Here is a 14402-nt window from a genome sequence, read left to right as displayed (position 1 = left end):
AAAAAAAGCTCACAGTGTGTACTTAGTCCAAGTTTTAATTTTTTCTTTAGGCAACCATCCAACTCACAGCTCTATAAGGAAAATATCTGTTTTACCCCAGTGGCTGTTGCTTTCATCATAGAGGGAGGTTTAAGTTTTGGTGGAACCTTACCCCTGTAGATACTCATCCCGGCCGCAGATCTGAAGAAAACCAACTTTCCTTTTGGAGTCCTGTGGGTATGGCAGAGATTCCTGTGTCTGTAGCAGAGAGTCCACCAATGGGTACAGGCGCTGTGATGGTGGTTGCAGATTAGGTGCTGGATTCTGGTCCAGGTAATATTGAGTCACAGGAATGTAATCCGGCACATGTAGAGGCGGGTACAGAGAAGAGACAGATTTGGCCAATTTATGGAGAATATCAGAAATGAGTTCTTCTACCCGCACTGTGTCTGGAAAAGAAAATTCACCCAATTATTCTTCCATCGTTTTATCATTCACTGGGGAAGGCGAAAATTTCTGATGATTGCCAGCTCACTGCTGTGACGGTACGCACCATCACTGAGACTGAAAAAACTATGTGACAGATAAATTGATGGTTTGGACTGCTTCAGTTGGTCAGACTTGTAACAGATGTATGTCATCAGCTCAAACACCTGGTTTCCAGGAATTGTAAATTATGCTGATTTGCTCACCTATTGTTTACAGTGGATTCTAAGTATTTACACTATGATGTGTATTGTATCTTGTTTTAGCTTTGGTGACAGTCTGGTCTTCCAGGCTGGCTTAAGTGTAATGAGTTAATTAGCATGTTAATTGGGATTAGCCATGAGTCAGCTGTACCTCTTTATCTAACTACTGTGTGATGTTTTGGGAAAATATTCCTGTAGTGACTGAAATACTTCTCAAGTGTATAAAAGTCTCGGCCTTTTGGCTAAGATCAAGTGTAGTATCTGTTCTTATCAGTTGGTATGGGCCTTAGCTAGTACCAGTATGACCGAAACCCGGAGCGCTCTGAGTATTGAGGTATGGGGAGTAGGTCATCTGGGAAAGCATGTGGGGCCCGCCGCCTTCTGATTTGAATGGGTTGAACTGTCCTAACCAGTTTGAAGGGAGCAGGAAAGCCGGTCTGGAGGGTGAGCCCGGTGGAACTGCTCCTGGATGTAATGGGCTGAGGAACAGGATGGCGAGGGGAGGGCTTTCTCTCCTGGGTTTTGATCTGGCTTGGTGACGGGCCTGTCCCCAGTTGTAGGTAAGCTCTCTCTAAGCTGTCCAGGTTCTGATGTCTGCTGGTGGGGATAGGCTACACTCGGTCTGGCCGGGGGCTGAGATTGAAAAAGCCCGTAGTGTAAGTGCCCCTGGGGTGGCAGCCCAGGGGTGCCTTAATTTCTCACTGGTGAGGGGCAGCTCGCTGTGAGTTTTTTCGGCACCTTGGTCACTGCACTATGCACAACTTTTTCACACCTGCCTCTTGGGACAGGCCTTTTGGCTTGCACCAGAGGAATTTTTTATTCCGGCTGGAAGGCCTGCCTTGGTTCTTCACATGGCACCAAAGCACTTTCCCCACTCCCCTTCCCCACTTTTTTGTTTGTCTGTCTTTTTCTTTGGAGTCCGTCACCTGCACTGTCACCTTTGTTTTCTTTTTTTTGCACGACTGGAGTGTGTGGGTCCTCGGGCCCAGCCTTGAGTCTTGGGAGGGGGTGGATATGGCCTTTTGGCTTAGTTCGCCCTCTCTCATGGGGTCTCCCTTCGGGGGAGCCCCACTTAGTACTCGGTGGGGGCTGTTTCGGCAGTCCCCCTGAAGAACGGGGTCTGTCTGGTTATGGCCAGACAGACCATGAGTACCTTATATCCCGGGGGATCGAGGTTTCGGGTCCTACCTCTTCGGAGGGAAGACCATACGTTGTCGCACACCCTGTGCTTTTTTGTGTTCTCACTTTGTGTGTGTGCACTTTTTTATGCACCGGGTGGAGTCTTTTGAGTGTGTTGCACACGCTACGGGCTTTAAAAAAAAAAAAAAGTCTGTTTCTTGTTCAATAAAGAAGTTTGTTGTTTCCAGTATACAAACTAAGTGTCAGGCTAGCTTTGTATGACGGCGGCTGGGATTTGATATCTATGTTCATGACTGGGAGGAAGCTGTATACTGACGGAAGACCACAAGTGCAGTGTGGGTCATCGGATTCCGTTACAACTGCTTATTAACTTCAGAATACAGGGGAAAGCTGTGTGGGGCCTGAGTCACTATGTGAAATAAGCCATAGATAAAGGGAAGAGCTGCTCAGATATCCCCAGATCTTTAACAGATCTCTATGACAGCCTCTCCGCACCCCCATCATGTGAAAGAAAAGGCCTCAGACCTCACACAGCCCTTAGCTCTTTTATGAAAGGTAATGAATGACCTGTGCACTGGGAATCACTGAGCACTCCAGTGAATGGAAAGCGTTTTTCTCCTTTCCTAGTTATTAATTCCAATACAAGCTTATAATGTGATGAGTGTGGATTACCCATCTTTTCTTTTTCAATGGTGATCTATAAACATCTCCCCTATCATATTACTGACCTCTATGAAGAAGTAGGAGGGGAGCCTGGAGATTTTTCACATAGACAGAGATTTCCACCTCAGAATCTTCCACCTCATTCGGGAAGGGAATGGCAATACTCCACAATCTGCCAGAATTTGAAACAGCGTCTGCAGCACTGAATTTGCTTCGTATGCTAAGAAAGAGGAAATAACACAATTGACCCAAGTGCCAGATCCTAATACTGCAAGAAACAACAATATGGCAATCTAATAGTAAAAGTACCTAATAATAATGAGCCAGTCGCATCAGTTTCTGTATCGGAGGTCCTTACACACCCACCACAGTCACACACAATTAATAATATTATTTGTATTATTATACAACAGTAGAGAACACTAAACCAATCACATCAGTTTCTGCACCAGAAGAGCTTACACTCTACTGTCGCACCACAGTCACACACTATTGTTATACATTTATAAATGTATATACTGTACCTCTGACATATTCCAAAGCAGGGCTGGCCCAAGACATTGTGCTGCCTGGGGCAAAGAAGAAAATGCTGCCCCCCCCCCCCCCCCAAAAAAAAATTACACCCAACAAAAGGCCCGTCCATTATTTTATATAAATATAACATTTAGAAAATATTATATATACGGCTATCATCTTCCATAACTCACCACCGGAACAGTCCACCAAACACCCATCTTGCACGCCCCCTGCCCTAGAAGATCCAGCCTGCCCTGCATGAGATGGAGTGCGCCGATGTCTGACGTCATTGCGCACACCACGATCACGTGAGGGACACATACTCATCAGTTTGCACTACCGGCGGCAGTATGTGATAGGGAAATGCCACCCGTAATATGCTCCAAGCTGATGACACACAAAACTGCTGGGAAAAAAAAGCTTGGGAGCCAATTTGCTGCCCCTTTCCAAGTGCTCCCCTGGGTCCAATGGACCCATGGTAGGGCCGGCCCTGTTCCAAAGTGTTGTACAGAGAGCATTCATACAGTAATAATATAATAATACAAGGGATAATACAAGAGAGACAGTGATTTTGTGATAAAAAATATAAAATAATAGTGCAGTTCTCATCTACATACAGTTTTACGGTCTCACAGAATGCAGTAAACTCCGTATTTCTGTCTGAGGATATTTCCAGGATTTGAATCTTCCAGTCAGTATTCTGAAGTAAAATGAAGTGAACGATCAGTAAATCACTCAAGATCGGTCATCAAATAAATCTGATACAAATTATTCACACAGTGTGATTAGCTCAGCAGTTTCATGGGGAATACAAATTAAATCATGCAGGATTTCAGATGATTTCCCCACTTGTTTAGGCCCTATTCACACAGGTGCTGAGGCCTATAGAGCATGAAATGAAGCATAAGCACAGACAATGGGCACACCTGCACCCCCATATCCCAGTCAAATTTAGATATGTGGCTTTGTCTATACAGCCTCTAGAGTCTTCATTTATTAGCATAGGCTGCCTGCATGCAGATCCAGGTGGCTCCAGACGTGTAAATAAATGGCTCATTCATGCTGTACAGGCTTCAGTGCCCATGTGAATGAGACCTAATGTTGGCAGAAGATGATTTTCTTTATCTCCTGGTTTAAACTGTCCATACACTAGGGGGGATTTAGAAATGTAAGAACATACATTGTAGGTAGGTACAGTTGTTTCCACTGAGGTCATAAACTGATCATACACCAGGCTGAATGAAATAGAACTAACAGTTTCCTCCATTCACAAAAACAAGGTGGATGGAGGAATTCACCCTACAGGAACATTGTGATCTAACATCTGTACCTCTCAGAATGCAGTGATCAGCAGCTCCAACCAATTGGCTAAGACCCCGTTCACACTGGGGCGATCCGACTTTGCCGGGCGACCTGTGAAGTCGCGGCTCGCACTGCGACCTTGGAGCGGCCGGCACGGACTTCATATCATTAAAGTCAATGCAGGTCGCTCCAGGTCGCCCCAAAGAAGCTCCGGACCCTTTTTCTAAGTTGGAGCGACTTGTGTCGCTCCTATTAGAACGGGTCCTGTGCTGCTCTATGGCAGGCGACCCACGGCGACTTGTCAGGCGACCAGGTCGCCTGACAGGTCGCCCCAGTGTGAACGGGGTCTAAATATCAAGAAAAAAATTTTAGCAACATTTTTTGCTAAATACCGAGAAAAAGTTTACAAAGTGTTCCTTCGACAGAAGTTTGTCAAATGACAACGACACGCTGACTGAGGTTTAGCCAGTCCCTGCTGAACTGGCTGAATTTTGACTAGTCTATGGTCAATTTTACACACATTAGGGTTGATTTACTAAAGGAGTAAAGGCTGTTCACTATGCATTTTTAATTTTGTAAATTTTGTAATTAATTAAAATTTTTAATTTTGTAAAGGAATTTTCACTTAGTAAATGAGTTGAAAAAACAATTTTTTTCTTTTGCTTGAACAGGACTGGGAATTCTTTGCAAAGTGAATTTTCACCGCATTCCCTAATATAAGTGAACGTTCCCTTGTGAAGTATTGATTCACTTTGCAAAGCTCAAGCTCTTCTTCTTTACTAAATCAACCCCATTGCACAGTGGACACCACCAGTGCTGGCTCACCAGCAGATTGGATCAGCACTTCGAATAGTTCACATTAGGGTTGATTTACTAAAGCTTAGTAAATATTAGAAAAGCTCTGTTGATTTCCATAGTCCAATCATGTGCAAGAAAAAATGTTTTTTCCTATTTCCTTGCACATTATTGGGTATTCTTTACAAACTGAAGCCCTATCACATTGACATTTACGAATAAAAAAAGAGTCCAACTGCACTTCCAAAGTGCACAGTCTATTTGCCTTTAGTAAATAGACTACATTTACTAAAGGCAAATAGAGTGTGCACTTTGGAAGTACAGTTGCACTCTGCAAATGCAGTTGCTCCAGAGCTTAGTAAATGAGTTGCTGACTTCCATCATCCAATCATGTTCAAGCAAAAATTATGTTTTTTTTTAAAAAAATACCCTGCATGTGAAGTTTTACTTCATTTACTAAAATTTCTGGACCAACTGCATTTGCAAAGTACAAAGTCTACTTGCTTTCAGTAAATCTACCCCACTGTCACTACTTCAAGGAGTATATAGGGACTTTAAAATGTATGTCAAGCCACAACTTTTCTTTTTTTGGGGGGATTTTGTAAGGAGTGGTGAAGATTTATTTACTGTATTTTCTGGCGTATAAGACTACTTTTGAACCTCAAAAAAAATCCTCCAAAAATAGGTAGTCGTCTTATACGCCGAGTATAATTTCTCCAAGGTACCCTAAGTATAAGTATTACCGGTAGATGTAATCTCTCAAGACGCTGGCTGTGTGGGAATCTTGTACCCGTATACTGTATGTACCGTAGTATTGAATGCAAAGCCTGCTCGGATTGGCAGAATAACATCAGCCCGCCTCCCTGACTCTGCCAATCCAAGCAGGTTTTGCATTCAATAATCGAATACATCGCTCTCCGTGATTGGCTCAGCGCGGTATACTGTATGTAGCCGAAGCTACGGTACATACGGTATACCGGTACAGGATTCCCGCACAGCCAGCGTCTTGAGATTACATCTACCATTAATACTTATACTTAGGGTACCTTGGAGATATTATGAGAGATTACATGTATTACAGTACTTGGGGTGCCTTGGAGATCTATGAGAAATCTGATGTTTTTCAATGTTGTTGCCTTGCTTTGGAAGGGGGGTAGTCTTATACGGCGAGTATAGCCCAAAAGCTATGTTTTAACTTGAAAATTAGGGGGGTCATCTTATACGCCCAGTCGTCTTATACGCCGGAAAATACGGTATTTATTTTTTTTATTGCTGAGGGAAATTCACCCTCATTTTTTGTGCTGGGGTTATTGAAACAGGAAACGAGATCTAAAAGGTTACAGCTGTCACCCGAACAGAAATAAAGGGCTTAATCTTCCACTGGGGACAACTATTAAAAAGACAACTAGAGAAGCCCATATGATTTTATTTTCTTCACTCAAACAGCGAGTTGAACTAAAAAGACTGACCCTGATTCGCCCATCCACAGATTTGAGGTTCGATGGAAGAATCATTCCCACTGAGCTATTGTGTTCTGACAGTGGGGAGATTCCCCACCCCCATCAAAATACACTGATCAGCTATAGCCAGTGACACTGATCAAATTGCATTTATCCAACAGGCTGGTTGTACAGAAGTTGACTGGTAGATTGACTTCTGTACAGCCACCGTCCCCATACATGGATTGACATTTGGCCAGTCCCTGCTGAACCGGCCAGATTTTGATCCATGTTTGGTCGGCTTTAGAGGAGAATTCCATGAAGGGACAGGCTGTCCTAACTCAGCCTGTCAGTGAGCTGCTCCCAGACCTCCACAGTCCAGCGCTCCAGTGAGCATGGGGGGGGGGGGGGAGAGCAGAGAGGCGGTGACTGACAGTCACCAGCCCTCTGCTCAGGGAGGTCTGAGAACCGAGCGATCGGCGGTGTTTGATTGCTCAGTTCTCAAACTTAGAGTCAGCAGGGGACCGATGCGGCATCCACCTAGGTAAGTATGATTCCAAAAAAAAAAAACATTTCCATACTTCTGTTTTAACCCTTCCCCACTCCTTTTCCATATTGTGTAAGTGTAAACAGTCTACTGCATATATGATAACAGTTCACACAGCTTGTCTCTTTGTATATCATGTAATGATGTTCTTGTGGCAGCTAGAGTGATTCAGGCTCTGCTTCCCACTTAGTGACTACACTTTACTGTTCATCTCTCGGTGCAAATTTGTGGTCAGCCCTGACTGAAATGGATTCAATAAACAAAGTTCAGTCTCTATGAGTGTACATTGATCTTATGTCATTAGTTGTTCAGCAAAGATGTTGGTTGCACTGTACAGACAGACAGTATATTTGAAACATGGATCAGCACTGAAGTAAAATGTGAAGTCATATTAAAGATGAATAAATGCTACAATAATCACTCATAATGTGTATTTACTAAAGCTGGAGAGTGCAAAATCTGGTGCAGCTCTGTATAGAAACCAATCAGCTTCCAGGTTTTATTGTCAAAGCTTAACCCCTTTACGCCGGCCGCATGCATATATGCGGGTGGGCCTTATTGCAGATATACGCATATATGCAGCCCCGTTAAAACAACTGAGTGGGCTCACAGTACGGTAGTCTGGTGGGTACTGGAAAGCTCCTGATGCATACTAGCGATCGGGAGCTTTCTGGTCATGTGACCACAGACAGCCAATCACAGCAGTCGCATGACCTGAATGCCAGCCTCCGCCTACCAGCTTTTAGAAGTCTTAAGGGGCCGGTAGGCAGTTGGCATGAAGAGGTTAATTGAACAAGCTGAAGTTAGAAGCTGATTGGCTACCATGCCCAGCTGCACCAGATTCTGAGAGTTCCAGTTTTAGTAAATCCCCTCCTATAGTTTTTATTAAGTTATGTAATAAATATGAGATATTCTATCAGTGATTCATCATCTCACCTGAGCTTGGTGGTAAAAGTTGGGAGCTCTGGGCTGGATGTCATACATGGAGGATCTTCTAGTCTGTTGTTCACCCTCATCACCCCGCCAGGCATCCTCTCTCAGAGTCTGGCTTCTCACCAGCTTTCTTCCACCAATGTTTGGGGTAAGAAAGGCACTGCTAGGGCAGTCAATCTGGTGATAATGGATGGAAGGATCAACGTGAGAGAAATCCCCAAAATTTTCAAAACCGATTTTTAATCCTCCAAGACTTGTTGGATTTTGAAGCTCTGGCTCTGCGGTTTGGTCGTAGCTGTCCGTGGAGGGAAGCGGACCCTCTGGGTACCATGACTCTTGCTCTTCCATATAGTTGTTTGTTATGAATCCATAGGTAGGTGGAAGAGCGGCTGCACTGGTCATGTGATGATGGGGCTCTGCTGTACTGGTCATGTGATGGGGTGCCGCTGTACCAATCATGTGATGGGGTCCCGGCGTGCTAGCCATTTCATGGGGTGCTGGAGTGGTGGTCGCGTAATAGGCTGTTGGAGTGCTGGTCATGTAATGGCTTACCGGTGTGCTAAACATATGATGGCCAGCCATTGTGCCAGTCGTGTGATGGGGTTCCAGACTATCGGTCATGTGATGTGGTGCCACAGTACTGGTCATGTGATAGGATGGTGGTACGCTAGTAGGATGAGATAGGGTAGGTTCAAATCCAATGGCTGGAGGTCCATGCGCACCAGGATAAACCTGCGCATTCTGTACCATAGAATCCAGTTCATATCCTGGAGAAGGGAATTGTGAGTTCTGGCCATTGCGGCTGCAATTGGTCACATTGTCTGAAAATCCAATATAGAAGCCAGGATCCATCCTTCATTTGAAGATCTTTATTATGACGGATGTGCCAGGATCTGTGGATAAGAGGACACAAAGAGTCTGTACACACAATGCTGAGATGGGGTTTGGTGTGACTGGGGGGTGTTGAATGGCTGAATTGGCAAAAATTTTACTCCAGTTCCAACTGTGTCAGAACTAATAAAAAGTTTAAGCTTTCGGTTCACATTTTTTGGAATAGGCTGCAATTTACTAATTTAGCTCACCCTACTATCACCCTAATAGGTCACTGGCTTGGTGTCACCAAACAAGGAAAGGAGTCCAGAAATCTATAGGGGCAGCCCAACTTAAAAGTCAGAGATTAGTAACTGGCAGCGGGTGTCACGGCCAAACACTGATAAGATGGGAAGGAAAGCCAACACGGTGCCTCCCACTCAGTATGATTATTTCTGTGAGCTGAGGACACTTCTTGTATATCAGTGAATATACACAGTCTGTACACACATACATACTCTGTACACAGTTACAGAAACACTGCACATGGATACAAAGTATCATACACCCTATACACACTGCAAAAATACATCCTACACAGACTGAGCACACAGACAGTACACCATCTATACCATTTATACAGACCGCTATACTTAGGGGAGAGCACAGTCAGTCATTTGATGTGTTTTCCCTACAGTGGGCAGACAGATGTACAATAGCTCTGTATCATTGGTACATGTGTGGTGTCACCCCAGCAGTGCATTGTTACCTGTGTAATGTCACCATTGTAGTGTCATTGTTGCCTGTGTAATGTCACCATCGTAATGTCATTGTTACCTGTGTAATATCACCTAAGTGGTGTGTTATCTGTGTTGTGTCACCCTGATAGTGTCAGTGTTATCTGTGTGGTGTCACCCTGATAGTGTCATTGTTACCAGTGTGGTGTCACCCTGATGGTGTCATTGTTACCAGTGTGGTGTCACCCTGGTGGTGTCATTGTAACCAGTGTGGTGTCACCCTGGTGGTGTCAGTGTTACCAGTGTGGTGTCACCCTGTTTATTATCAATGCTACCAGAGTGGTGTCACCCTGTATTGTCATCTTTGTGGTGTCACCACAGTACTATTACTTGTGTGGTGTCACCTCTGTATTGTCACTGTTATCCATGTAGTGTAAATCTGGTTGCGTTTTTGTTACTTGTGTGGCGTCACCCCTGTATTGTCATGGTTTCCTGTGTGTTGTCACCCTGGTATTGTTCTTCTTACTTGTGTGGTGTCACCCCTGTGTTGTCATTGTTAGGTGGTGTGTCTTCCTGGCAGTGTTACCTGTGTAATGTCACCCTGGCCATGTTATCTGTATGATGTCAATCTGGCAGTGTTACCTCTGTGGTGTCACCCTGGCAGTGTTCTCTGTGTGGTGTCACCCTGGAAATGTTATCTGTGTGGTTTCACCCCCTGGTATTGTCAGTGTTACCTGCGTGGTGTCACCCTGGCAGTGTTAACTGCGTGGTGTCACCCTGGCAGTGTTAACTGCGTGGTGTCACCCTGGCAGTGTTACCTGCGAGGTGTCACCCTGGCAGTGTTACCTGTGTGGTTTCACCCTGGCAGTGTTACCTGTGTGGTGTCACCCTGGCAGTGTTACCTGTGTGGTGTCACCCTGGCAGTGTTCGCTGCGTGGTGTCACCCTGGCAGTGTAACCTGTGTGGTGTCACCCTGTCAGTGTTACCTGTATGGTGTCACCCTGGCAGTGTTCGCTGCGTGGTGTCACCCTGGCAGTGTAACCTGTGTGGTGTCACCCTGTCAGTGTTACCTGTATGGTGTCACCCTGGCAGTGTAACCTGTGTGGTGTCACCCTGTCAGTGTTACCTGTATGGTGTCACCTTTGCAGTGATCTCGGTGTCAGGTGTCACCCTCTCCCGGCTGGGTGTCTGGATTGTGAAAGAACCTGTTGTGTGTGCTCGTGGCGAAGTTATGCCTCCTGATCTCCCTGATAAGCACTCTTTATACACAGCCCGCCTCCTCAGCCCGCACAGCACTCTCACTGGAACAGAACACAACATGAGAAGACTTCTGTGGAATATTGAGGGACGCAGAGAGCTGAATTCCCCTCCACACTCCACCCCGGGCTCACGTTCTGGCCTGCACAGGGTGGAGGAGATATTGGCACACTCTTTAGTTAATGATTTTCCCGGTTAGCAGAACTGCCGGCGTCTCCTCACATCTCCCCTCCTCACAGGCTGCAAACATTGTGTGTATTCTATCTTCCTGTGTGTCTGTCCTGCTGATGAGACTGACAGTTGTAGTGAACTCTGATCGGAGGATATTCCCTCACCCTCTGCTCCACACCCGACACTCTACACAGGAAATTCTCTCTATGGTGATATCCCGGCTCTCCCTCCCTCCCCGCCTCTATGTCTGTAATCACAATAACCAACATCGTACGGTTCACTGCCCATTGTCATCACATAATACAACTGTCCATTGTCATCACATAATACTACTGTCCATTGTCATCCCATAATACTACTGTACACTGTCATCACATAATACTACTGTCCATTGTCATCCCATAATACTACTGTCCATTGTCATCCCATAATACTACTGCCCATTGTCATCACATAATACTACTGTCCATTGTCATCACATAATACTACTGTCCATTGTCATCACATAATACTACTGTACACTGTCATCACATAATACTACTGTCCATTATCATCACATAATACTACTGTCCATTATCATCACATAATACTACTGTACTGTCCATTGTCATCACATAATACTATTGTCCATTGTCATCCCATAATACTACTGCCCATTGTCATCACATAATACTACTGTCCATTGTCATCACATAATACTACTGCCCATTGTCATCACATAATACTACTGTACTGTCCATTGTCATCACATAATACAACTGCCCATTGTCATCACATAATACTACTGTACTGTCCATTGTCATCACATAATACTATTGTCCATTGTCATCACATAATACTACTGTCCACTGTCATCACATAATACTACTGTACACTGTCATCACATAATACTACTGCCCATTGTCATCACATAATACTACTGTCCATTGTCATCACATAATACTACTGTCCACTGTCATCACATAATACTACTGTCCTCTGTCATCACATAATACTACTGTACACTGTCATCCCATAATACTACTGTCCACTGTCATCACATAATACTACTGTACTGTCCATTGTCATCACATAATACTACTGTACTGTCCATTGTCATCACATAATACTATTGTCCATTGTCATCACATAATACAACTGCCCATTGTCATCACATAATATTACTGTACTGTCCATTGTCATCCCATAATACTACTGCCCATTGTCATCACATAATACTACTGTCCATTGTCATCACATAATACTACTGTCCATTGTCATCACATAATACTACTGCCCATTGTCATCACATAATACTACTGTACACTGTCATCACATAATACTACTGTCCATTATCATCACATAATACTACTGTACTGTCCATTGTCATCACATAATACAACTGCCCATTGTCATCACATAATACTACTGTACTGTCCATTGTCATCACATAATACTATTGTCCATTGTCATCACATAATACTACTGTCCACTGTCATCACATAATACTACTGTCCATTGTCATCACATAATACTACTGTCTACTGTCATCACATAATACTACTGTACACTGTCATCACATAATACTACTGTCCATTGTCATCACATAATACTACTGTCCACTGTCATCACATAATACTACTGTCCTCTGTCATCACATAATACTACTGTACACTGTCATCACATAATACTACTGTCCACTGTCATCACATAATACTACTGTACTGTCCATTGTCATCACATAATACTACTGTACTGTCCATTGTCATCACATAATACTATTGTCCATTGTCATCACATAATACAACTGCCCATTGTCATCACATAATACTACTGTACTGTCCATTGTCATCCCATAATACTACTGCCCATTGTCATCACATAATACTACTGTCCATTGTCATCACATAATACTACTGTCCATTGTCATCACATAATACTACTGCCCATTGTCATCACATAATACTACTGTACACTGTCATCACATAATACTACTGTCCATTATCATCACATAATACTACTGTACTGTCCATTGTCATCACATAATACAACTGCCCATTGTCATCACATAATACTACTGTACTGTCCATTGTCATCACATAATACTATTGTCCATTGTCATCACATAATACTACTGTCCACTGTCATCACATAATACTACTGTCCATTGTCATCACATAATACTACTGTCTACTGTCATCACATAATACTACTGTACACTGTCATCACATAATACTACTGTCCATTGTCATCACATAATACTACTGTCCACTGTCATCACATAATACTACTGTCCTCTGTCATCACATAATACTACTGTACACTGTCATCACATAATACTACTGTCCACTGTCATCACATAATACTACTGTACTGTCCATTGTCATCACATAATACTACTGTACTGTCCATTGTCATCACATAATACTATTGTCCATTGTCATCACATAATACAACTGCCCATTGTCATCACATAATACTACTGTACTGTCCATTGTCATCACATAATACTACTGTCCACTGTCATCACATAATACTACTGTCCACTGTCATCACATAATACTACTGTACTGTCCACTGTCATCACATAATACTACAGTCCATTGTCATCACATAATACTACTGTCCATTGTCATCACATAATACTACTGTACTGTCCATTGTCATCCCATAATACTACTGTCCATTGTCATCCCATAATACTACTGTCCATTGTCATCCCATAATACTACTGTCCACTGTCATCACATAATACTACTGTCCACTGTCATCACATAATACTACTGTACTGTCCACTGTCATCACATAATACTACTGTCCATTGTCATCCCATAATACTACTGTCCATTGTCATCACATAATACTACTGTACTGTCCATTGTCATCCCATAATACTACTGTCCATTGTCATCCCATAATACTACTGTCCATTGTCATCCCATAATACTACTGTCCACTGTCATCACATAATACTACTGTACTGTCCACTGTCATCACATAATACTACTGTCCATTGTCATCACTTAATACTACTGTCCATTGTCATCACATAATACTACTGTACTGTCCATTGTCATCACATAATACTACTGTCCATTGTCATCCCATAATACTACTGTCCATTGTCATCCCATAATACTACTGTACTGTCCATTGTCATCCCATAATACTACTGTACTGTCCATTGTCATCCCATAATACAACTGTACTGTCCATTGTCATCCCATAATACTACTGTACTGTCCATTGTCATCACAGATATTACTGTCCATTGTCATCACATAATACTACTGTCCATTGTCATCACATAATACAACTGTCCATTGTCATCCCATAATACTACTGTACTGTCCATTGTCATCACATAATACTACTGTCCATTGTCATCCCATAATACAACTGTCCATTGTCATCCCATAATACTACTGTCCATTGTCATCACATA

General features: G+C 43.3%; 1 protein-coding gene across 3 annotated transcripts in view; it reads right to left on the bottom strand.

Moving 5' to 3' along the window:
* PIK3C2G (phosphatidylinositol-4-phosphate 3-kinase catalytic subunit type 2 gamma) overlaps positions 1 to 14402 on the bottom strand; it is a 208424-nt gene that overhangs the window by 156589 nt on the left and 37433 nt on the right. For 2 of the 3 annotated variants that reach the window (XM_082255683.1, XM_082255685.1), the window contains exons 1-5: positions 10677 to 11030; positions 8007 to 8896; positions 3605 to 3687; positions 2537 to 2691; positions 152 to 428 (exon numbers count right to left, since the gene is read on the bottom strand). In XM_082255683.1, coding sequence (XP_082111809.1) covers positions 152 to 428; positions 2537 to 2691; positions 3605 to 3687; positions 8007 to 8855 — 1364 coding nt within the window. In that variant the 5' untranslated portion in view covers positions 8856 to 8896; positions 10677 to 11030. Of the gene's footprint in view, positions 1 to 151; positions 429 to 2536; positions 2692 to 3604; positions 3688 to 8006; positions 8897 to 10676; positions 11031 to 14402 lie in introns of those variants that run through there. The other variant, XM_082255684.1, reaches the window with a different exon arrangement.

This window comes from Pelophylax lessonae, assembly GCF_965119305.1.
Source record: "Pelophylax lessonae genome assembly, chromosome: 4".
NCBI lineage: Eukaryota > Metazoa > Chordata > Amphibia > Anura > Ranidae > Pelophylax > Pelophylax lessonae.
The sequence above is the reverse complement of the archived record's forward strand: the minus strand, read 5'-3'. Positions and strand labels throughout refer to the sequence as shown.